The 26,333-nt window shown below is 37.6% G+C and overlaps 1 protein-coding gene across 5 annotated transcripts in view; it reads left to right on the forward strand.

The window, feature by feature from the left end:
* The window catches only part of LOC139778552 (cytochrome P450 6l1-like), a 73,232-nt gene that overhangs the window by 20,607 nt on the left and 26,292 nt on the right, over nt 1–26,333 (forward strand). For 2 of the 5 annotated variants that reach the window (XR_011719606.1, XR_011719607.1), the window contains 2 exons: nt 3,899–4,001; nt 4,084–4,331. Coding sequence is in view for 2 of the 5 variants with exons in the window: in XM_071716528.1 (XP_071572629.1) it covers nt 5,251–5,501 (251 nt within the window). In the remaining 3 variants the exon portion in view is untranslated. Of the gene's footprint in view, nt 1–3,898; nt 4,002–4,083; nt 4,332–5,250; nt 5,677–26,333 lie in introns of those variants that run through there. The other 3 variants (XM_071716528.1, XM_071716527.1, XR_011719605.1) reach the window with 2 other exon arrangements.

Below are 26,333 nucleotides of genomic sequence, written 5' to 3' on the forward strand. Positions count from 1 at the left end.
TTATTTCTGTTTTTCATCGATATACATCCGAGTTACGAGTTATTCATTGTTTTCTTGGTATATTCTCCCATATTCCCTGAAAAATCTACATAATCAACCAAATCTTAAAGAATTATATATGAATTAGGGGTAGAAAAGACTGAAGAATATAATAGAATTAGAAATAACCCAATATCTCAAAATTTGCGGAAGTTAAAGCTACCACAGACATTTCTCAAAAATTCAAAATTTTGTATAAAGAAAGAACCTTTTTATCGATTATCGCCAAATTCAATACCAACCTTCTTTTAATGATACTCTATATAAAATTAGATGTATAACTTATACATGTAACTTTTTAAGCAAAAATCGGTAACTCCTTCACCGATCCTCGCTAAATTCAATACCTTCCTTAAATGACGTTTTCGAACAGAAGAAACACATTGGCATCGAAAACTAAAAAAACAATTTTTTCTTCGGTCTTTTCTACCCCTATTTCATATATATTTCTTTAACATTTGGTTGATTAGACCTAGTTTTATATACGATCAAAGGTCCATATATACGAAGTTTATGAAAACAAAGCTTCCTCTATGAGGGAGCAAAATTGACAATAAGAGAGTCGACGCGGTTATTAATGCGTAATGCCAAAAGACAGATATATTTTCATATTACATGTTTCCGGACGTTTCGGCTCTTCTTTGAGCCATCCTCAGCAGCACAATAAACCATTATCCATCATAACTATGAGCTTTTGGATTAGGAGGTCGGAAAACCATGAGAATTAAATGATTGCTATCTATACTAAATGGTCAAACATAATTAATGAAACAAAGAATAAGAGCAGTAACTCATTTTAATCCGAAACACTCACCAGATAGTCCGGAGAACGGAAGGTGGTCAACAATATAAAATTACATTAAAAATACATTAAAGATTAAAGTGTCCATGACATGTTGTTGTCACAATAGATTGCACGACACTGTGAGCCGTCAAGTGGAATAAGAACCAATTATACCAAGTAAAGTAGGAATCTTGTAGGTCATAATGGGAATAAAAGTGTAAATAATAAATAAGTAAAATAATAAATAAGTAAATGTGTATAAATATCATTCTCAGATCGAGGACCAAACAAGCGCAATGTTACAATTTATTTAAATTTATTTAAAATGGTAACATATGCATGATGTAGGAATTCCGTATTTTTTTGTAAATTAAGGCTATTATTTTGCAATTTGATGTAAATCATTTCTAAAACGAGTCTTTTAGATACATATTTTTCTCTGTCAAAGACTACGACATTCTCCCAATCAAACTTATAATCAAAATTTAATCTATGTTCCGTAATGACAGAATGTGTATTCGTATTCCAACGAATGTGATTTCGGTGTTCAGAAATTCTAGTATGCAACTGTCTCTTAGTTTGTCCCACGTACGAAGCATCGCAGTCCCTACAGGAAATCTTATAAACAACATTGTTATTCGATTGTAATGGGAGGGAATCTTTTTGTACTTTAATAAAATTAGTTTATTAAGACTAAAAAAGGAAAGATTAGATTTTAAATCTTTAATAACACTTTTAAATTTATCTGAAATACCAGCAACAAAGGGGATGGTGAACCAAAAATTTTCCGTATCATCATCCGTAGATGTGATATTATGCTGTCTAAATGTACGTTGTTATAAGAGTGCTTTGATTCTGTTATTGATTGTATTAAAAATGAAAGATAAAGGGTAATCATTTTGTAACATTGTATCTATCATAATGTTGATGTTTTTCGAGTGATATTTAGGTTGTGACAATAAGAAAGCTCTATCCACCATGCCAATAATTGTACCCCTTTTCTGAGACAGGGGATGCTGAGACATGTAATTGAGATAACGACCAGAAAAAATAGGTTTATGGAACCAGTCGAACTCCAAATAATTACTATTTTTGATCATTGTAACGTCTAAAAAATTAAGCATATTACCACCTATTTCAAGGGTGAATTGTAACCGTGGATGAAAAGAGTTAAAAATGTTAAGTATAAAGTAAATTAAATTACTTGGGACTGCCATCGCTATGTCATCAACATATCTCAAATAGAAAGTAGGATTAAAACCGATTGATCGCAAGGCTTTGTTTTCTAAATCTTCCATAACCATATCAGCAATAATGGGAGACAAAAGGAGAGCCCATGGGATTACCAAATTTTTGTTTATAAATCAAATTGTTGAATGTAAAAAAGGTAGACTTAAGAACAAATTCTATAGTTTTAGGAAATTAATCTTTAGGAATATGGCAATTATTAGAAATATATGGCCATCTATCGGATACTTTGCATAGCTAATTCAATGGGGATGTTGGTGAACAAAGAAATAACGTCTAAGGAAATAAGAACTAATTCATTATCTATATGTGTACCATTAAGTTTGTTAACAACTTCGAAACTGTTATCGATATGGCTTGCAGGTTTAGGTACACTCTTAGAGTTGAAATCATGTAAAAAATATGCTAATGAATACGTAGGGCTATCTATAGATGAAATAATTAATCTGAATGGACAACCTGGTTTATGTATTTTAGGCAACCCATAGGCCCTCGGCAATACCCCACAAAACAAATATCTATACGTAAAATTAAATATAAATTTTCGGTTTTTCCATCGCACAAGTATTTCCCGAGTATTATTTGTGAGTGTCTTAATGGGATTTCTCGTAATTTTTATATATGTGTCAGTATCCTGTAACATCTCGGTAATTCCCCGTGTATAAGTAATTTTATTTAGTGCTACCGTACTAGGGCCGGTTTCACCATCTCCGATTAACTGTAACCTTCGATTAAACTCACTCTTCGTCTCTTTCTAAGGGGGACAGTTAGAAAGAGATGAAGAGTGAGTTTAATCGAAGGTTACAGTTAATCGACGTTGGTGAAACTGGCCCCTATTACCCAATCAACAGACAATGTTTTTTAAATGTGTTTTTAATATTTATTTTTTATTAATTATACATTTATACAATCCATTGTAAAAATAATATTTATTTAATGTTTATTAAATATTTATTTCACATTGATTATTTATTTGGAGTAATGATTTAGAAAAAATATTTATTAAACGTTTATTTAACGTTTATTTAATATTTCTTTTACATTAATAATTTATTTGCAATAATGATTTAAAAAAACATTTATTTAACATTTATTTGATATTAATTTAATATTTATTTTACATTACTTATTCATTTGCAATAATAATTTTAAAAAACATTTATTTAATATTTATTCGACATTAATTTAATAATTATTTTACATTACTCATTTATTTGCAATAATAATTTGAAAAAAAATTTATTTAATATTTATTTGACATTAATTTAATATTTATTTTACATTACTTATTCACTTGCAATAATGATTTGAAAAAAACATTTACTTAATATTTATTCGACATTAATTTAATATTTATTTAACATCTATTCGACATTATTTTAATATTTATTTTACATTAATTGTTTATTTGGCATAATAATTTAAAAAAACATTTATTTAACATTTATTCGACATTATTTTAATATTTATTTTACATTAATTATTTATTTACTGTAATAATTTGAAAAAAGCATTTATGTAACGATTATTCGACATTAATTTAATATTTATTTTACATTAATTATTCATTTGCAATAATGATTTGAAACATCGTTTATTTAACATTTATTCGACAGTAATGTAATATTTATTTTACATTAATTATTTATTTGCAATAATGAATTGAAAAAACGTTTATTAAACATTTATTCGACATTAATTTAATATTCATTTTACATTACTTGTTTATTTGCACTAATGATTTGAAAAAACATTTATTTAACATTTATTTAACATTTTAATATTTATTTTACATTAATTATTTATTTGCTATATCGTTTCATTCAGATGGCGCAACGCGTAAGTCGCCACTCTCAAAGCGCCCCCACCTCTTTCCTCGCTTTCGTTCGGTGTCATGGCCGCGCTTGCTGCGTATCTTCGGACGAGACGAGTACGTTTTCCTTTTTTTCGTAAGTGATTGAGCTAAGCGGCACGTATTCTGGAGACTAACCGAGCGAGATTTGACTTCCCAGGGAGAGCTCACCGCCAGAAAAAGGAGAGCTGCGACAGCTCGCGTCCGAGAGGGAAGATTGAGGCGAGGAGTCCGGTCCAGCGAGCAGGGCCCTTCCGATATTCTCATTTAGAACGCCATATTGGATTAAAAAACATTTTAGAACACGTTAAAATAGATGTTTTTGTAACATAAAAAAAACATTTTCTCAAACGTTAAAATAAACATTTTCAAACATAAAAAAAATGTCTTTTTAAACGTTAAAATAGACATTTTTTAAACATTAAAAAAACATTTTTTTTAAACGTTAAAATAAACGTTTTTAAACATTAAAAAAATGTTTTTTTAAATGTTAAAATAAATATTTTTTCAATGAAAAAAAGGTGTGTTAACCCATGATTTTTAACATTTTTAAAAATGTTTTCAAAAATGTTTTCCAAATGTTTTTAAAAATATTTTTAAAAACATTTCTTTGCTGATTGGGTAGGGTAAACTCAGGTAAGATGGCCATACAGGAAAGATGGCCAACCTATGTTCTTTCAATCTAGCACGCCATAAAACATCGAATAAACATGGGTTGGCCATCCTGTATGGCCATCTTACCCGAGTTTACCCTACTTTTATCAGATCTAGTGAAAATTATGTCTGGGTTGTTATTAACAAATTGTTTGGTAGCAAGAATCATTTTGGACAATAAAGAAGAAAATGGAGATTTTGGAGGAGAAAAGGATAGCAGGTTGTTAATTATAGGGATGGAACGATTTCTAATAATTAATTGACTATCTGTGTAGTGTAATTTATTCATATTTCCCTCAATACTTTTAAGGAATTCAATTATAGTTTTCTGTTTGTTATTAATAGGCAACGAAAAATTCGCACCCAATTGCAATAAACATTGGACCTCTGTAGGAATAACATTAATGATCCATTTATTTTTTATGGTAGTGAGGGATGAATTAACGTCATCCTTAACAGAAGCCGTAACGTCCGAAAACTTGTAATATAGAAATATATCTGTCTTTTGACATTACGTAACGCACTAATAACCGCTTCGACTCTCTTATTGCCAATTTTTCTTTTATGTTCTTATTATTATTGAGAGTCCTTAATTATTTTATTATTATTTTTAAATAAATTGTTTGTATTTTGGATGAGATATATTTTCATACTTTTCTTTTACATATTCCAGAGACTCTGAGGAAATATCCACCTCTTCCAATGTTAAATCGCATTTGCACCAAGGAAATCAATCTACCGACAACGAACATTTACCTGCCAAAGGGGACTTTAATAACTATACCGGTGCTTGGGCTGTATCGAGATTCGTCGATATATCCGGACCCAGATAAATTTGACCCGGAACGGTTCAACGCGGATGAGATAGCAAAAAGGCATCCTTATACTTTTTTGCCATTTGGAGAAGGCAACGAATCTGTATTGGTAAGGATATGAGTAAATCCATTAATATATATATATAATCTATAATTAATTTATCGAATTATTATTTAAAATTATTTTTATCGTCTTGTGCACGTCTGTCTTTTGTAATATTTGCATTTTATTTTACAATGAGGAACGTCACAATAGTTGCGTCTTAAAGACTTCTTTAATTATATTTAAGAAATGTATTTGGTAATTATTTAGATTAACGTACTCCCTTTCAATAGCTTTAACCTTGACATATGTTGTCAAGGACATAACTCTGAGTAACTTTTCTTTATAACTTTTTTTTATAATTTTTCTTTATAACTTAATCGTCGGTCATTGCTTATTGAAAAGTGAACAAAAAAGTTCAAGAACTATAACAGTTTGTGTCAGTGCTAAGGGAAGTAATTTACTGAAATGTGTGTATAGACAGTACACATGTAAGCGGGGGTGAGTGAGGGTGGACTTCGGTTTGTATGGAAAGTTGAAAACACGAACCGTATAATGAGAGACCTTGCTTTACTCTATAAGCAGGCCGGGTTAGGTGGTGTGAACCTCGCTTTGATCCACTCCATCCTGTCTCTGCTTACAGGGCGAAACAAGGTCTATCATTGTACGGTTCAGGTTTTCAACTTTCCACGCGAACCGAGATCAACCCCCATCCACCCCTCTCCCGTTTACATTTGTACTGTCTATACACATATATATCTGTAAATTACTTGCCTTCCCGGGAAAAAAACATTATATATAATTATATATAAATATATATGATTATATATAATGCATACATAATAAATACATAATAAATACATAATAAATACATAATAAATACATAATAAATACATAATAAATTATACATAAACATATATAATCATATATATTTATATATAATTATATATAATGCAATTATATATAGATTTGTCTCTACATGATCATATATAATTATATATAATCATATATAATCATATGTGAACATATATAATGATATTATATATATGTAAATATATATAATCATATATGACCATGTATAGTCAATATATATTAAAAAAGAACTGTTAATTTCGATAATAAAGCATTGATAAATTAAGATGTATATTTTTTCAAAAGCTGTAGAATCAAAAGTGAAATGATTTATTCCATATATTATAACTTGGCACTGTGCTTGACGTGAGACAGTGCCGCGTTTCTTGATACCGTTTTTATACCTCTGTTCGTCAAATTTTAAATACGAGAAACGAATCCTATCGAATGCCATTTATTGGATAATCCGAATTTAAAGTTTATATATGTTTATATATAATCTACATGGATAAATGCTTCTTATATATAATTTATATATAAATTATATGAACTTATATATAATCATGTTAAATTGTATATGAAACATTTTTAATATTTATATATATTTAAATATATTTTAATCGCCTGTATAATTATATATAATCATGTACCTATAATCATATAGGGTTATATGATATATGGTTATATGGTATATATACTTCCATATGAATCTTATATGTATCCATACATGAGTGATGCATATATGATCTATTGTTCATATCTAGTTATATTTGGAATTATATATGCCCATATATAATGATATATGGACCCGTATATAATTTTATATAAAGCACTAAATTTCATATATAATCACATATAATCATATATATTTATATATAATCACATAAAATCATATATATTTATATATAATCACATATAATCATATATATTTATATATCTTTTTTTCCCGGGAAGATCTTATGTTATCTCGGGTGCACGCTGGAAGGGCGCGTGTCTAGAGTCGAACGCACCTTTCGATGGCTCACGATGGGTCAACGTTTGTAAGGACGCTAGGACACCTTCCGTGAGCGGTGCGATCGTTGGTCTTTTTTTAGGTCAAGGATTTTACTCTTTATATATTACCTGGGATCGGACCGAGTGTGATTTGAGAGGGTATATCGAGTCGAAATTTTGATCCTACTTTCGACCTCAGTATTCAATTTAACGTCTACTTTGGTACTTTGAAGCCTCCAAGTTGAAATTTTGATCCTATTTTCGACCTCAATATTCAATTAATGTCTATTTTGGTACTCTGAAGCCTATAACAACCTCTATTGATTCTATTCAACCTGCAACTACTATTTAAAACCTATAAATTCTACTTGGATGGAATATCGGGTCGTTCGATAGATGGCATCCGATAGGATCCGTTTCTCATATTTAGAATGCGACGAACGGTATAAGAACGATGTATGAATGACGGAATTTCGAGTCGAAATTTTAGACCTATTTTTGACCTGAATTTTCTAACATCTGTAGATGCTAGAGGATCAATGTAGGTTTAATTTACATGGAAACTTTAGTCCTGCTTAGCGTCTCTAAAACAGCAGAAAACGCCCAAAATGCTACTTGTAGATTCTAAAGAGGACTCCAATATTAGTCAGGTCTAGAGGACCCGGAGGCTTTTACGAGGTTTTACTGAAGTCCTCTTTAGAACCTACAAGTAGCATTTTGTGCGTTTTCTGCTATTTTAGAGACGCTAAGTAGGACTAAAGTTTCCATGTAAATTAAACCTACATTGATCCTCTAGCATCTACAGATGTTAGAAAATTCAGGTCAAAAATAGGTCTAAAATTTCGACTCTATACGGAGCTGAGGGCGGGGTCTTAACTTAATAAATAAATGGAGATTACGTCTACCACTTGTTACTTAGGTTTTTTCGAGGTATAATACTACCACTTTGTTTTTTTCGAGGTAACAACATATACACTACTATGCGTGTACTTGGCGCCTTTCTTTATCTTTTTTTAAGAAAGGTAATTTTGTACGGATAAACAGTTCTTAAACATTCTACGTGGATTCGGGAAGGGTTGCATAGGTTCGTTTTATAAAAGTTTCTATTGATTCAAAACGCGCGGTAATTTCGTTAAAATTTAATTCTGGCGCGGGTCAATTTTCTATTGTATCTTCCGTTAGATCTATGACCGGTGTGGGCGCGGTCAGGTTGATTATTTCGATGGCGGATGGGTTGATAGTTTTTGTCGTTGGCGCGGAATGTAATTTGTTTAGGCGGCGCAGTTCGGCCAGGGCGTCCTTGGAGATGAATCTCCCGGAGAGAACGGATGTTATAATAGGAGAATGGTTCTGCCGATTCTGGTGTTGCAGAATGCGTTCTCGTTGTTTCTTCCCTGCTCTATTTAATAATAATGATAATGATAATGATAATGATAATGATAATGATAATGATAACGATAACGATAACGATAACGATAACGATAACGATAACGATAACGATAACGATAACGATAACGATAACGATAACGATAACGATAACGATAACGATAACGATAACGATAACGATAACGATAACGATAACGATAACGATAACGATAACGATAACGATAACGATAACGATAACGATAACGATAACGATAACGATAACGATAACGATAACGATAACGATAACGATAACGATAACGATAACGATAACGATAACGATAATGATAATAATAATAATAATAATAATAATAATAATAATAATAATCTTTATTTATGGGAAAAAACCTTTAGTATATACAAACGAGTGATATGCAGTTTATAAAAATAAATAAGATATATATAAAAAGTACGATCAAAAACAATAAATTATATTATGAAAGTAAACAAATGAGTTTTCGTTTAAATGTAAAAAAGAAATCAACTACGTTGGTATAATTATTTGGCGAGATGATCATTCTATTCAAATAGGAATTTACGCCATATAAAGTACGGTAATATTTAATATAAAAGATGGAGGATTGTCTCAGGTCCCTGATTGGAATATTTAAATAAATATTTTTTAATAGGTCAGGGCTATCAACAAAATTGTTTAATATTTTAAAAAAATTAATGTTAGGTCAAAAATTAATCTCCTGTTCTCTAGAGTGATTAAATTTAGTCTTCTTGATATGGGATAGTAGTCATGGCAGGTAATAGCCATAGAATTTCCCATGCGGTAGGCTACCGTGCGTAAGAATTTATGCGCGTTCGATCCTTTCAATATGACATTTATAATAGGGAGACCAAACAGTGGAGCAATACTCCAATTTTGGGCGAACTAACGAGCAATATAACAGTTTTAAAGTGGAGACATTTACAAAATACTTTCCCCAGCGGAGGATGCCAAGTGTTTTATACGCAGATGAGACAATAAATTGAATGTGATTGTTAAATGATAAGTCGGAGCAAAATAAAACTCCGAGATCACGAGTGTTATGCTTTGTTGAGAGTGGTAAACCATCAAGAATGTTGTTGTACAGAAGTGGGTTATGTTTGTGGGTGAAATGTATAACAAAACATTTAGAAACATTGAATCGAAGGCAGTTTCTTCTACACCAGACCTCAAGTTTATGTAAGTCATGTTGCAACAATAATGCATCTGCAAGTCCATTTATCCTTCGATACATTTTCAAGTCATCGGCATATAGTAAAATGTTGATGTTAGGAGCTGGCAGGAATTGAATGTGAGAGAAAACGTACTTATATATTTGAAATGTGCTTTAATAAGATCGTCGAGAGCGCGCTAGAACAATGTGTCGCGAGAAGAACGCGGAACAACTAGAACGAGCTAGATCGGCGCACGCGTGAAAAACAGAGTATCCTTAGGGCGCACACGCATATGCCCGTGTATCGCAATGACGGTGTAACCTACAGACCTCAACACTTCCCCTCGAGACTCGGGCAATAATTAATATCAATATCGCCGAACTTTAAACCCAACAACTCGGTGCATTTTCGATGCTTGGATTTCGGCAACCCCTTCGTTAAAACGTCGGCGGCCATGTCCTCAGTGGGCATGTAAATGATCTCGATACGACCGCTTTGCAGCATCCCTCGCACGAAGTGATGCCTCACATCAATATGCTTCGATCGATTGTGATGTACAGGATTGCTGGCCAATTTGATGGCTCCACAATTGTCGCTGAATAATTTTGTCTTCTGAGCAGTCGTCATCCCAAGTTCCAGGAGAAAACTCTGAAGATATACAGCTTCCTTGGTGGCCTCACTCAAGGCCATGTACTCGGCCTCCGTTGAAGAGAGCGCGGTAGTTGGCTGCTTTCGTGACTCCCATGTCACGGGGTTTCCCGCCAGTATGAAAGCAAAGCCAGTGTAAGACTTCCGGTCGTCCAAACAGTTAGCCCAATCGGCGTCAACGTAGCCGAAAAGTGATTTCGTCGTTTTCCTGAATGATAGTCCGACGTTCCTGGTGCCCTTCAAGTATCTGAGCACGCGTTTAGCAGCAGACCAATGACTCGAGTCGTGACAGTCATTGTATTGACTCAAATAGCTGACAGCGTGGGCAATATCGGGTCTGGTGCAAATCGCCAAGTACATCATGGCTCCGACCAGCTCACGATAGGGAAAGGTCCCATCTTCTGGAACAGATTCTTCATTTCTTCTTAGCCTTGTTCCGGGATCCAATGGGGTTCCGACAGGTTTTGATTCTAACATTCCAAAACGTCGCAATACATCGTCTATATAACCCCTTTGGCTCAAGGACACCACTTCCTTGTTCTGAGAGAACTCAATTCCGAGACAGTATTTTACTGCTCCCAAATTCTTGACTGTGAATTTTGTCGACAAAAAATCGAACAATCTGGAGACGTCTTGATCACTTCTTGATGCCACGATCATGTCGTCTACGTATACAACGACGATGAGGATGTCTTCCCCTTTCCCGAGGTAGAATACGCAGGGATCACTGTCAGATCGAGTGAACCCGAAACTTTCGAGGGTTTCACTCAACTTTGCGTGCCAGCGTCGTCCAGCTTGACGCAGGCCGTAGAGAGCCTTTCTCAACAAAAGCACTCTGTCCCCGCGGCGGAACTCCTTCAACATTTCAATACATGCTTTCTGAATCCTACTACCTTTCTTCTCTCGGGCGATAACTCTTTCTAAAATCTCTTCAAAATTCGGGGGGCATTCCATGAAGATTTCCTCCTCCAAGTCGCCGTTTAAATACGCGGTGGTTACGTCGAATTGACTCATTGTCAGGTCGTGTTGAGCGGCGAGCGCAGCTACCGTTCGAACAGAGCTCATGCGAGCCACTGGTGCGAACGTGTCTCTGAAGTCCACACCTGGGCGCTGCGAGTAGCCTTTCGCAACCAGTCGGGCCTTCCTTCGGTTCAAGGTCCCGTCACTATTGTACTTGTTTCGGAGCACAAATCGACTCCCGATCACCTCGCGATCTTTAGGACGTTTAATAACGACGCACGTTTCATTTGAAATGATCGATCTCATTTCCGATTCCATTGCGATGAACCACTCATCCGCTTCGGGACTTTGTAATGCCTCCTTAACAGGAACCTCGGCTAGATAGGCAAATTCCACATCCACATCGGCTAACGCTGCCTGGTATTGCTTCTTGGGTCTCCCTCTAGAGCCGGTTCTTATTAAACGCGGTCTTCCTCTGCCCCTTAGAGGCAACGTTGCAACATCGTCGTCTGACTCCTCTTGATCAGATGAGTCTCCTACATCGTCATCGGACGCGTCTTTCGTTTCTTTGGTAGCGAGGGGAAGCTCGATTTCGTGGTCCTCAAAACCTTCCGAAAACTCCTCATCTTGTGTGCAGAAGTCCTCAAAATCTTTGTCCATCCGAATCCTGTCGCTCTCCAAAAATCTCACATCACGAGACACATCTACTCGCCGTTCCTCTGGGATCCACACCCGATACGCCTTGGATTCCTCGGAGTATCCAACCAGGATTCCTCTCTTCGATCGATTCTCGAATTTACTCTTGTTTGGATTTCGATCTAGAGTGTAGACGATGCATCCGAATTCCCGGAAGTGACGTACGTCCGGCGCTCTACCTTTCCACATCTCGAAAGAAGTCTTCCCGCTGAGACTGCGCGAGGGACACCGGTTTCTTATATAATTAGCAGTATTTACGGCTTCTCCCCAGAACGATGGCGGTAATCCAGATTGGATTAACAAACATCTCGCCATTTCTATTAGAGTACGATTCCGCCTCTCCGCGACGCCGTTTTGTTCCGGGGTGTGCGTTACAGTTAATCGCCGGCCTATACCGTGCTCTTTCAAGAAACGATCTAATTCGTGACTTCGATATTCCCCCCCGTTATCGGACTGAAGGTACTTTATTTTTTCTCCGGTCAGCTTCTCGACGAAGGCTTTGTAGTTTTTGAACGCATCTAAAACCTCATTTTTACCTTTTAGCAGCCGAATTTCGCACCACCTCGAGTAATCGTCGATAAAAGTAACGAGATACTTTGCTTTGCCATTCGATTCGACGCGCATCGGTCCGCATACATCGGTGTGTACTATTTCTAGAGGCTTCGAGCTTCTCGCGGACGTCGTTGGAAACGGGGTTCGCGTCATCTTTCCGCGAATACAGACTTCGCAATCGAGTTCGCTCGGAGAGACGTCGAAGTCGATGCCATGTAGGTTTCCATCGCGAACGCCACGCGCGAGATCGCGTACATTTAGGTGGCCCATTCGTCGATGCCATAACTCGAACGAATTGCGTGCCTCGCCTTTCTTGATAGTAGCATTACACTCGGACCTCGCTTCGCGTAAGTAATAGAGGCCGTTCGCGCGGTCGGCAACTAGCGCAACGTTCCCTTTCTTATCGATTACCTTACCGAAGTTTTTATCAAAAGTTACGGTGTACCCTTTGTCTACTATTTTACTAACTGAGAGTAGATTCGTTCTCAGCTCTGGAACGAGGAACGCGTCCTGTACGCTAACTCTTTTGGATCTACCGTTAACCTCCGTCGCGAATGAAATCTCGCCCTTTGCCGTTATGTTGGTTGACGCATTATTCGCGAGACTTACTTTTCCGCCTATTACGCTCGACGTCTTTACAAAATTGCGCGTATCTTTACATAAATGCGTTGAACATCCGCTATCTATACACCAAGTCTCGAGGGTATTACTGTCCTTCGCTTCGAATGCTTTTTGCGCGGGTGCTTCCGCCGACAATACATATAGGCTCACGTCGTCCGTCTTTTGAGCAACTGTCTCCTCGAGCAACGCTCGGCAATCGGCAGCTTTGTGTCCCACTTTGTGACATCTGTGGCACTTGTACTTGAAGGTCTCGTCTTTCTTTGAGCCGCGCTTGCCGTGCTGGTTGTCCTTCGAATCACGCTCACCAGTTTGCTTCGAGTTTGCTCGCCGTTTAACGCGTGGTCCCTTGGCCACCATGGCGTTTGACGTAGACGTGCGTGTGTCGGTTTTTCGTGCGTCATACTCCTCCACGATCTTTACACGTAATGCCTCTGGAGTGGGTAGACAGTCTCGAGACTCTATAGCACATCTGAAATTTTCAAAACAAGGAGGTAAACTGTACAATAACATGATCGTTAATAAATCATTGTTTATCTCTACTTCCATTTCTCCGAGTTTGTCTACAGTATCGAAGAATTGATTAAGATGTTCGCGAACGTCCTTTCCATCGTCCATCCTATGCAAGGTCAGCTGCTTTAGTAGCGTGGCCTTTCGCGCTGGTCCGGTCGACTGGTATATGGTTTGCAGCCTACGCCATACTTCGTTAGACGTTTCACAGCCCATGATCCGCTTCAGCTCAGTGGGGCTTATTCCCAGGATGATATCAGATTTTGCCTTCCGATCCTCCTTTTCCCACGCCTCAGCGGCCGCTATGCTGCCTGCATCGTTAGCTACTATCGGGGGCTTTAATTTCTCCCCTGCCACGTACACCCACGAGTCGTTCTTGACCAACAAGGCCTCCATTTGGATTTTCCACGTGTCGAAATTATCTCGATTTAATGGCTCAATTCGCACAGCGTGATGGGAAGCCATCTTAACCTTTTTCTATCGACGACGCTCGCAGTCGGACTTAACCGTAACTTCGTGTACGTACGCTTCTTCGATTTTCGCACTTTCACTGCGAACTCTGGGCCCATAACCTGTTGATGTTAGGAGCTGGCAGGAATTGAATGTGAGAGAAAACGTACTTATATATTTGAAATGTGCTTTAATAAGATCGTCGAGAGCGCGCTAGAACAATGTGTCGCGAGAAGAACGCGGAACAACTAGAACGAGCTAGATCGGCGCACGCGTGAAAAACAGAGTATCCTTAGGGCGCACACGCATATGCCCGTGTATCGCAATGACGGTGTAACCTACAGACCTCAACATAAAAATAGGCAATATTTAATATGCATGCTATGCATAGCGATATCGTTAATAAATAAAATAAATAAAAGGGGGCCAAGATGCGAACCTTTCGGCACACCGGAAGAGAAAGTTATATTTCTAGATATACTGTTATTATATTTAACAATTTGAGTTCTGTCTGAGAGAAAGCATGCGATCCAACATAGGACAGAGCCTCCGACTCCATAGGTTCGCAGTTTACATAATAAGAAAGTATGATTTACAGTGTCAAACGCTTTCCTAAAATCAGTATAAATAGAGTCAACTTGGGATCCACTCTCAACAGTAAGGTAAATGTCCCTATGGCCGACACCTATAAGGCCGACCCAACAAAAGAATGGCGTTGTCAAGCGTGACGAAAATAAATTCGATAAAGAGTTTCATACTGGTGGATAGCTTCATCCATGCACTTTCCAAAAATCGTAGACTCAATCCATTCCGTCAAGTATTTTTCTAGATAGAGAAGAATAAAGGCGCACTAGTGCGTGCCCCCTCTACCGACCAGCTGTTCCCAATTCCGACCAGGCATGCCCCCATCACCGACCACCTTTTTTCAGAGCATACGAGGCGGAGGTTTCAAACGAAAAATAAACATAAAAATGAACATAAATCAATGATAAACATAAAAAATACACATAAATCATGAAAATAGGTATTTTATTTTAATTTGATGATATCACACAATCAATATCAAAGAGATTATCACTGACTTAAACGATAAAGAGAATTCATAGATGATCAGATATGTAAAAAATAAGGAATATATATTGAAATACAATTATTATTGCTCCCATTTATATTATTATAAAATTTTTTCTCATTTCTTTACCGCCAGTCACAAAAATCTATAGATATTTCTGCGTAATGTAATCTGCGTAGCAAGGAATAAATTATTGTCATGTATGCAGACTTCGATCATAAACTCTACAGCATTTATGATCGAACAACAAAATTTATATTTTTTACAGATATTTTAGTGTTCGACAATATACTGATGTTTACGTGTACGGTACTGGGGACATGCAGGCGTTTTGCTGTGTCTAACCTCGACCATCGAATAAATAAAAAAAATGACAGTTTTTGACTAATTTTTTTTTCCGAATATGGCAATCAAACTGTAACGAACCATTTAGCGCTCGAATTATTCCTTACAAAAGGATTTTGAACGAAATACGGACTATTTAGGCGACCGACAATTCTTAACCTCACTCTTAAGAATACGCGTGGATGGTGACGTGCGGTAAGAAATGCGAAAAAAATATATCTAATTATTGTATTTACTCTGCACGTTATAATCCCTTTGTACTGCACGAATTGCGGAATTTTTTCACTCCACTAATCAACGTGTTGATGAATCGGCAGCCTCGTAAATAACGTTTCACGTCAAAGTGGTCGGTAGAGGGAACATGGTCGGCCATAGGGACATTTACCTTAGTTGCAAAAAAATTATAGAGGAAAGTCCCCTATTATGAGATAGGCTCCTAATATGCGACAGCGAGGTTTCTGCTAAACTAAAATAGGCCCTATCTGTTGGTTCCACCATGAACTTATTGCCCTTGGGGTAAAACTTATTTAGTGGAAAATTCATTGTTTGATCGTGCGTGTAGTCGTTGCAGAGAAAGAAATTGTGAAATTGGATGTTGTCAAGTGCCATGGATATGAGTCTTTAAACCTTGTTTATTATATAATTAATAAATATTTGGCAATAAGTTCTGCATGTAGTGATAGAGTAAGGTCGTATTAATAGGAAAATACGGGATATGTTGAGTTGCTCAATTGTAGAGATTAGATTTGGTGATCGCGAAACCGCAAGGCGTGGTGCTCGTAACATGAGATACTCAGGGTACTCCTGGGTTGCTGGAGTATGAAAGTTATTGTATAGTAATAAAAGAAGAGAAAATACTATATTAACGTTAAGGGAAGGTTTATACGAATTTATAAGACTGTGCTGACCTTGATTTGAGGGGAAAGGGTGGAGGGGGAAGATTAGGTACAATATTGAGTATAAATGAATTTACGATTGTTGCAAATATGCTTCTCCATTACATTTGTCTTTCAAAAACTTTAAATAAAGTTTTTTAATTGCAATATGATGTATTTTGCACTTTATTAGCGATTTCCCGAGGTCTCTCATATTAGGAGCACACTTTTTCGATTTTTTTGAAAGCTTATTTTTTACATTTTTCTAATTTTTAGAAAAATCAATATTTAAATTAAATTTTACATTTCAGGATCTTAAAGCTTATTAAATTCCCTTCAAAATGACCTACTATATTTTTCAATTCTGCCCATAGACTTCCGGCAATCACACAAAATAGATGTAGTATCTCATAATCGGGGTCTTTCCTCTAGTAATTTACAAGATTTGTAGTCGTAGATTGCGAGCCACAATGCTGTCAAAGATCTTAGGCATTATGCTTTGCTTACAAATAGGACGGTAGTTTGTAACAAATTGGCGTTCACCTCCTTTAAAAATTGGAGAGATAAGACATTGTTTCCAAGATGTAGGAAATGAGCCCATTTTTAGCGATTTGTTAAATATTAGCCATAAAAACTGCGATGCTATAAAAATACTTGATTTGAAAAATGACGGAGGAATACCATCCGCACCGTTGCGTCGCGTCGATACAATTTGGCGAGAGATTATTAATTTCATCGTATACCTCTTCTATAGATATATCCAAGAAGAGGAGATTCAGAGAGTGAGTCAAGTTAGGATCTATTTCAGGTTCAATATTAACTTCATCGTCACCGGAGTAGACAGATTCAAAGTAATCAGCAAAGCAGTTTGCGATAGTCTCATTATCCTGCACAAGGTGATCATTATGTAAAATGAAAGAGGTATGAGGTTCTGAAGATCCTAACGTTTTTTATAAATCTCAAAAAAAGTTTTGTGTTATCTGTTATGGTGCTTTCAGTTTTATTAATAAAATTTGTCCAACATGCAACAGATAATGATTTGCATTCTGCTCTAAGGTGAGAGAAGGTTAAATAGTCGGAGTAAGTTTGTGTATTCTTATATTTTAAATGGGCCGATTTTTTTGCCTTTATAAGAGAAATCAACTCTCTTGTGAACCAAACTGGATAAGAGGATTAAAAAATGGGATGAGAAGGAACAAACGCAGCAATTGCGGTGTTCAGGTGATAATATAAGAATTTAACTGCTTCATTAACTGAAAGTTTCTCTAAAGCAGTATCCTAGTTAATCTGGTTAAGATAGTTCGTAATGGCTGAATAGTCGGCTCGCTCAAAGCAAAGTTTACGTGCAGTTTTTACAGAGCGGCAAGCTGTGCCTGAAAATGGCAAGGTATATGTGAGTGGAGGATGATGTGTATCACAAGGAATAAGAGGCTCATAGGCAGCAGATACACGGAGGCTCTTAAAAGATGAGAAAATGAGGTCAAGCTCATATCCCAGAGTATTTTTCAACGTGTTATGTTGACAAAAATGGCAAAGATTGAAATATTCGGCAACTACATCAGCCTGTTTTGGATGGGAACCATTTATAGGAGTATAAGTTAATGAGGAATAGTTGTGATACCATAAAATATTTGGTAAATTGTAATTACCAAGAATAATAAAACTAGCATCAGGATATACACAGCACATATCAAATACCAGGCGACAGTGGGTATCGTAAACATCGTAAACATATTTTTCCATACCATCTAGGAAAAGGATTCTTAATTACTCCGAGCGGATAACGCTAAAGCAATTAAGTGGGAGAATAACTGTAAGGAAGAAACAGCGGATTGACAGGAGATCCTGAGCGAATATCGCTAGGACAAGGAGGATTCTTAATTACTCTGAGCGAATAACGCTAAAGTAATTAAGTGGGAGAATAGAGAATTGACAGGAGGTAAAGGAGTACCTTGAGCGCGTTAAGGCAAAGGATCCGACAATTACTCTGAGCGAATAAGGGCCTAAGCAGAATGGCTGTCTTATAACCTTAAGGCAGTGTTTTATGCCTTAAGTCTTTGTCTTATGTAACGTAACGCACAGTATTGTGCGTTACATAACACAAATACTGTACAGTAAGGCATAAAACACTGCCTTAAGGTTATAAGACAGCCATTCTGCTTAGGGCCTAATGCTAGAGCAATTTCGAGAGGACTTGTTAAAATCTTGAGCGGAGAAAGCTAATTATAAGATTATTTGTGACAGGAATGGAATAGTTGTGACTTATAATTTTATAGTTAATCCGAATATATAGCGACTAGCTGGTTACCCGGGCTTCGCCCGGGCGTCGTTTTTCTTCAAACGACTTCATTTGTGTTTCAATATCCTTATTGTGGACAAACATAAGGAGTGTGTCGGGTGGTTGATTTAAAGGCGGTAGTTTAACTTTTCCGCTTGAACAACACATTCCAGGTGCTTAAGTTTTAAACTTTTTTGCTTGACAATGATCACATATTGCACCCATTTTCCGAATTATTACTCTCGGATGAAATTGATATTCGTAATTTGAATCATAACTAAATGCCTCTAATTTCAAATCGGACCGCATAAATGTTTTCCTTGATTGAACATGTCGTAACCGGTCTTTTTCTACTCGAGTTTCACACTATTGAGTCATTTCCGCTTTTCCGATATTTCACTTACCGATCAGCGACATCATCCCTTGGTTTTCCCGGGCGTTTTTTGGGGAATTTCGAGATTGTTTGCTCGTGATGTACACGAACCTCGATTTTTTACTTAAAAAACGCCCTGGAAAACCAAGGGATAAAATCGGTAATCGGTAAGTGAAATATCGAGTTCATAAGTTCTAATCTTTAAATTTTTTTTTAATAGAAAATTATTAAAAGATGAGTATTATTGATCGATTTAGAAAAAAAATTTAACCCATCGTCGCCGTCCCCGAGAAATTAGAAAAATTTTGACACCGGTTTCAAGAGAATTGGTTTTTTTGAAACCGGTGCTAAAGTTTGTCACAAAAACAAAACTTCCTCTTTAAAAAAATTTAACCCATCGTCGCAATCCCTAAAAAATTAGAAAAATTTTGGCCTCGGTTTCAAGAAAATCGGTAAAACAAAAAATCGAACTCCATGTTAGCCATCCCCGAAAAATTAGAAAAATTTTAACACCGGTTTCAAGAGAATCAGTCCATTAATGAATGAGTAGTTTGCGGTCAGACTCAGAACCGATTTTCTTAAAACCGGTGCTAGTTTTTCACAAAAACAAAGCTTTTTCTTTTAAATAAAATTTAAACCCATCGTCGCAATCCCCGAAAATTAGAAAAATTTAGACCCTGTTTTCAAGAAAATCGGTTTAGAAAAAAATTTAACCCATCGTTGCCATTCCCGAGTATGTTTGTATGTGTGTACCTATGTATTCCATCCGTTGAGGATAATCCAAAAAGACGCATTAAATGACCGATTTTCTTGAAACCGGTTCTAAAATTTTTCTAATTTTTCGGGGATTGCGACAGTGGGTTTAATTTCTTGAAACCGGTGCTAAAGTTTTTCACAAAAACAAAGCTTTTTCTTAAAGAAATTAAACCCATCGTCACAATCCCCCAAAAATTAGAAAAATTTTGGCCCCGGTGTCAAGAAAATCGGTAAAACAAAAATCGAACCTTATCGCCGCCATCCCCGAGAAATTAGAAAAATTTTGACACCTTTTGCAAGAGAATCGGCCCATTAATGAATGAGTAGTTCGCAGTCAGACAGACAGACAGACATTCGACACTTATATATACAGATGAGTGATAATTAATTTGGAAACGATCAGTTTTAAAAATAAAAAAAGACCAACCAAAATAAATTGCAAGTGCATTTAGATTACATTAAGAAATTTAAAAAACACTATAATTAAGTATTCTATAAATTAAAAAAGATAACTTTTTTAAAAAAAGAACCGCCAAATTAAATTGCCCTATAGCACTCCTGAGATTTCAAGGAACGGTATAAGTTTTTTTTTCAAAATCGGTCCAATAGTTTTTAAGTTAATAACGTTCAAACACACCCGTAAGAATTTTATATATTAGTATAGATTTGGCGACGGTCGGTAATTAACAAACTTTACATACTTTTAGTGGAACAGATGATTAGATTCGCTTCGATATCGAACAGGCGCTTAGGTATGGCACCGCCGGGCAGTCGGAGTCGATTTGCGGATTTGGTGGATGGCAGGAAGCGCTGATTTTCACACACGCACAGTCTCTAAACCGCGATAGATACTACTCGCAAATAACAAATTTTGACTGGCTATGGTTCGGAAAAATCTGTCGACGGTCTGCACTTGTGCAGTCTGGAACTATAAGTGTCTCCAAGTACGTAGAGTCGCGATTTATATACGGTTTTATCGTGGAAAAATGTCTCGATTTTTGGTGATTCGGTTTGTTTTTTTCACGGAACTTTTTGTCAGTTATCGCTCGTTAGAGTATTAAGTTAAACGAATATTTTGTTACGTCCTGCAGACTCCACGATTCCCCTTTTTCGCGAGAATTCTTAGGTACCTAAGATAGCCCTAGGTTTAAGATAAGTAAACTAAGCGCAGACGGTTATCGATCGGCAAGCGAGGTTTGATCTCCTCGCATTCCTTTTTTTTTACGATCAAACTGCCTATTTGCTCGAGGAACTAAAAGCGACCTCCCAGACGAACTCTATCAGTTGTCTGGCCCACCCGGCGACATGACGCGCGAAAGGGGCCTTAGTCGCAGATAAAATTGGTAAAGATCTTTATTGCATCGATCGAGGGTTGCTCGTACGATGTTTCCGACAAACAGAAAACAAAGCCTAAGACGTGTTCTAAAATACACATGGTGGAAGTTTCTGTTTGCACTTAAGATCGAGAGGTATGGATCGTCTGTTAACATAAGAAGAGGGTCGCGAGATAAATAAGGACCCCTAATAAAAAGGTGAAGATCGGCAATAGTCAAAAACAAATGAGTCACTGGAAGAATCGCTGGGTTGCACCCCGATAAGACAGTGGGGGCTTTACCAATGAACAGCCGGAAAAACCGATAACCGTCTCTAAGCTTCTAGGATAGGCAAAGACTTAAGAATCTAGCTCTTGGGTGAGAAACATCTCGCCCAATAAGAAATCCTTCAGACAAAAATTAGAAACATCCCGCCAACCAGAAGTTCCCAAAATGAAAACCTGACATATCCCACACGCAATTCACCCTTCCCATCCTTAGAACTTTCCTATATAAATCGCGACATCGCAGGACTTGCCCTCTTGGCCAGCTCCTCTTCAGCCAGATCATCTCGTCGCCTCGCCTCCTTTCAATTTACTGCGCCAGATTCAAATTTCATCTTGAGTTTAAGTTAAATTCTGTGCGTGAACTTAAACCCATCGAGTGCCAACGAGAGCCTATCCACAGGACCCAAGGAGAGCCAGCTATTTCAAAAGAACCAGCTATTCGATCAGCGACAAGTATGGATTCGGCCGGTCCCACCAATAAGAAGTCGTGAAACGCCGCGAAACACGGGAGACGTCGCCACAAGCGGGCGCGCAGGGAACCGGAAGAACCTTGTTCCACACAGCCCGGTGCTTCGCGTCTCGCCACTCCACCGCCTCTACCAGCCTTCTCAGAGGAACCCTGTTCCTCACAACAGTGTCGTCCCGTCATACGATCTCGCCCCATTATCCTCCCATCTCGGTTTTCCCCCGCACCTTATCGTCCGGTTTGTCGGGTGGCCCCATTTCGCGTGGTCCCCGTCAACCGCGATCCGGTCGCCCTCCTCGAACCTCCCGACTCCCCCTCCTCTTCCCGAACTCCGTCTCCGGCCCCGTCAACCGCCTCGACCGTTATAAATCTCGAAGAAATAGACCAACCCGAGATGATAACCTTGGAATAGCAATTATAAAATACACTTTATTTATTTTAATTCTCATATGTTTCGCCTCAATAGAGAATTTCATTAAATGTAACCACGCAAATCGTCCAGAATCCGCATAATGTACAACAACCGTTTACACAACTCTCCTTTGTTTTATTGTATACACATACACATTTTATTAATGCCTATATAGTCTATAGTTAATTATTATTATTTTTTTTTATATACTAAATAACATCTTACCTATGTCAAATAAAATTAAGTATTTATGTTAGAAGCATCTCCATTCATTCTAATCTAAGACCTCCCCTACTCATCTCCCTCTCGAAATTGCATGAGGTCCGATCCCGAGTTAAAGGGATTAAATTCCTTGACTCGAAAGAGGACCGACGATCGCACCGCTCACGGAAGGCGTCTTAGCGTCCCTACAGACGTTGACCCTTCCTGAGTCATAAAAGTGCGTTCGGGCTCGCGCCACGCGCCGCAGACCGCGTACCTGCGAGCAGTATTCTTAAGCTTCGAGTTGCGTCCTTCCTTACCCCGACCCCTCTGGTTAGCCTTTCCTTCGCTTCCCAGATTTTCTTATCCTAATCCCGGGATTGGACGTAACAATTTTATTATCACGAATCGAGATATTAGATCCGAACCAATGTCAATAGATGAAATTCTCAGTTTTTTTGCGTTAGTCTGTTATCATCTAAGTTGAAGGGCTTCTCACAAAATTTCCATGACAACCCCTTGATTTATGGCGGCTTAATGTTATTATCGACCGGTGCGAGCAGTTTTGACAAATAGATTCTGCTTAATTTTGTCTGAGAAATTCGTCTCTTTGATTTTACACCTATAAAAATATGAGGAAATGACCAGCTTGCCGATTGACAAATACCGCTCTGGTTCTTATCCTAAAGATAATTTTTACTAGGAAAATTTCTTACGAAATGTTCCCACGAAAGGTCCTTATGAAAGAAGGGAATCGTGGAGTCCACAGGACGTAACACTTATACACCCAAATATATTATTACTCATCTCCATTCCCTCAATCCACACCTTTTATTCCAAACATCCCACACGTCCCAACATAGGTCAACAAAATTTTATCAATTCAGTTATATGTACGTCATGTTAAATAATTTACAAATTTGTAGAGAAAGTGCAAATGTTGTTAGATAGTGGGACAATATAGAACATCACGATATCTAGCCTATTAAATATTATAACTTAACGGACATCAGTGGAATTACTAGCTGCTGAATCCCTAACCTAACACACAAAGCGACAGTGTAGTTCAAGGTGTCATAGACTACGTTTACATGACACCGTTAATCGGGTTTTATAACATCGGTAGTTGTCAGGAAGACCAATCGTAATCATTCTTCAGAAGAATGGAATAGCTGTGATTGACCGGCCTAAGAACTACCGATGTTATAAAACCCGATTAACGGTGCCGTGTAAACGCAGTCATAGAGTTAATACGTTAAATTGAAGATTTGGAGCGGTACTCATATTTAAGATCGTTTCATGTTTATCTTCAGATGCTACGACTCAACGACTCGTTTTATTGGTTACGAAATATCTGAAGATGAACCTGAGACTATCTGAGATAACAGCTAAATTGAGTGTACACTCTCTGTACTTAAAGTGAAATGGGTATATGTTTGAAATTTGACAAAAGCGAGAAGGGAAGTTTTAGTGTAGTCTTATGTGCAACAATAAAAAACAAACCTTAAGATCTGACTATGAAATTTGTTAAAAAAACGTTATAACAAACATTTAGCATTACAACTCCGTAAAAACTGAGTTGAGTTATCTTTAATAGTTTTTAAGTAATCTTAAAAAGGGCTTAGCGTATATGAAGTAATGATATCTGTCGCAGATTATTAGCATTAAATTTAAGATATTATTTGGACAATTTATCATTAAATCGATAACATCACCCCCCCCCCTTGTCTCTACCACAGTAATTGTCAACAAAACACACTTTGTATAACGAGCGAACGAGACAAGAAAGATGACGACAAGAAAAAAACAGGTGTTTTGATAAACATCTCGATTTAGCATCAAAACAGCTGTTTTATCTTAATAACCGCCAAGACGCCTAGAAGAATATTTTTGCCACGAACAAAACAGCATAGAAATGTCTCGAAAACGGAGGGTAAATAGCGCAGCCCTTAGCGCCCGCGCGCAGTCGTTCGCTTATGGATCACATAACTGCAGATTTTTCGCATAGCACGATATATCTAGATTCACAACTCTTCGCGTGTTTCGTCGTAGCCGTCGAAATCTGTCGAATTCAGCATTAAAAGTAATGCCGATCTAAAAATAAAATTACATTGTATACTGTATTCAACGAGAGAATATCCACGATCTGCAGCATAAGCGGACAAAGTTGGGATAAAGTCCCCAGAGCGTGGCGTACTGTTCGTAAATAGACGTTCTGTGGACGGAGACCTGTGCAAAACGAACAAGATTTCGCTCGATCCGTGGATATTCTCTCGCTAAATGGAATATAAATATCTTGTACATAATCTGTATATATCTCATTTAAGAGTAAAATTATATAAGTGTTCGTCTTAATATTGTGTCGTATATTTCCAATTTTGAGTTGCTCGTATTCGGGTCTTAACTCACGGCGGATTCGTCAGAACCACAAAGAATCCCGATACGCTGCAACTCGATATTTGCGCTCGATGGAAAGACGTTTCGCTCGGGACGTTACAAGTACCAAGTATTCGTGAAAAAATACGAGGCACTGGGTCACATGACCTTTGTCGAACTACTTAGCGAAGATCAATGTGGCTACTTCCTCTCGCGTCATGGGGCTCTCAACAAGTCCAGCACCACAACCAAGTTGAGAGTCGTCTTCAACGGTTCGCTGAGAATGAACGGCAAATCTCAACAGACATCTTGCAGTAGGACCGAACCTGCTACCGGCCATCTCGGATGTCGTTATGAGGTGGAGACGATATCAACTCGTTATAGCTCAGACACTGAGAAAATGTACCTATAGTTGTTGGATCCCGAGGACCGCGATCTGCAGCGTATCGTGTGACCAGCCAGGTAAAGCTACAAAAAAATATCGATTAAATACAGTCACATATGGTTTAGCGTACGCTCCGTACATGATTCGAACGCTGCATCAGTTGGCACACGACGAAGAGGGCGCGTATCCACAAGGAGCTGCAGTACTCAAACTCTGGATACTTAAATAAGACGCCTATGTGGATGACATTCTCGCAGGGGCAAACTCTTTGGCCAAAAGCCGCAACATTTGCAGGCAATTGACCGACTTGTGCAGGACGGTTTTCCCCTGCAAAAATGGTCTGTCAGACACGAGAAAATTCTGCAGGGTGTTCCACTAGAAGACAGATAGCAGCCCGCGAGCCATGCACTACAGCCGCTCAAGAGCCACTGCATCCTTGATCTGCAATGGCGTCCGTATGACGACGAATACTCATTTGTCATCCAAAAAAATATTCAAGTGCCGATCACGAAGTGCTCCATCTTCTCCCAAACAGCTAAACTGTTCAATCCACTTGAATAGCTTGCTTCAGTGATGGTACGCGCAAAGATTATTTTTTAGACGACCTGGTTGCGCCAACTAGACTGGGATGATCCTTTTGATGAGGCGGATGCGGCAGCGTGGCGGCAATTCCAGAAAGAACTTTTACAGCTGAAGAGGTTTTGCTCCGCACCACCGCAATCCACATGTAGCTTCACGATTTTGCAGATTTCGGAGATAGCGTATGCTGCCGTGGTCTACTTGCGTGCCAGAAACGAAACCGGAGATACCACAACATCACTGGTAACGGCAAAGACCAGAGTCGCCTCGATCAAGCATCTCTCATTGTCAAGACTCGAGTTATGTGCGACCATTCTCCTGACGAAACTT

This window comes from Temnothorax nylanderi, unplaced genomic scaffold (genome assembly GCF_030848795.1).
Source record: "Temnothorax nylanderi isolate EJ_2023f unplaced genomic scaffold, tnyl_v1.0 TNYL_tig0187_pilon, whole genome shotgun sequence".
NCBI lineage: Eukaryota > Metazoa > Arthropoda > Insecta > Hymenoptera > Formicidae > Temnothorax > Temnothorax nylanderi.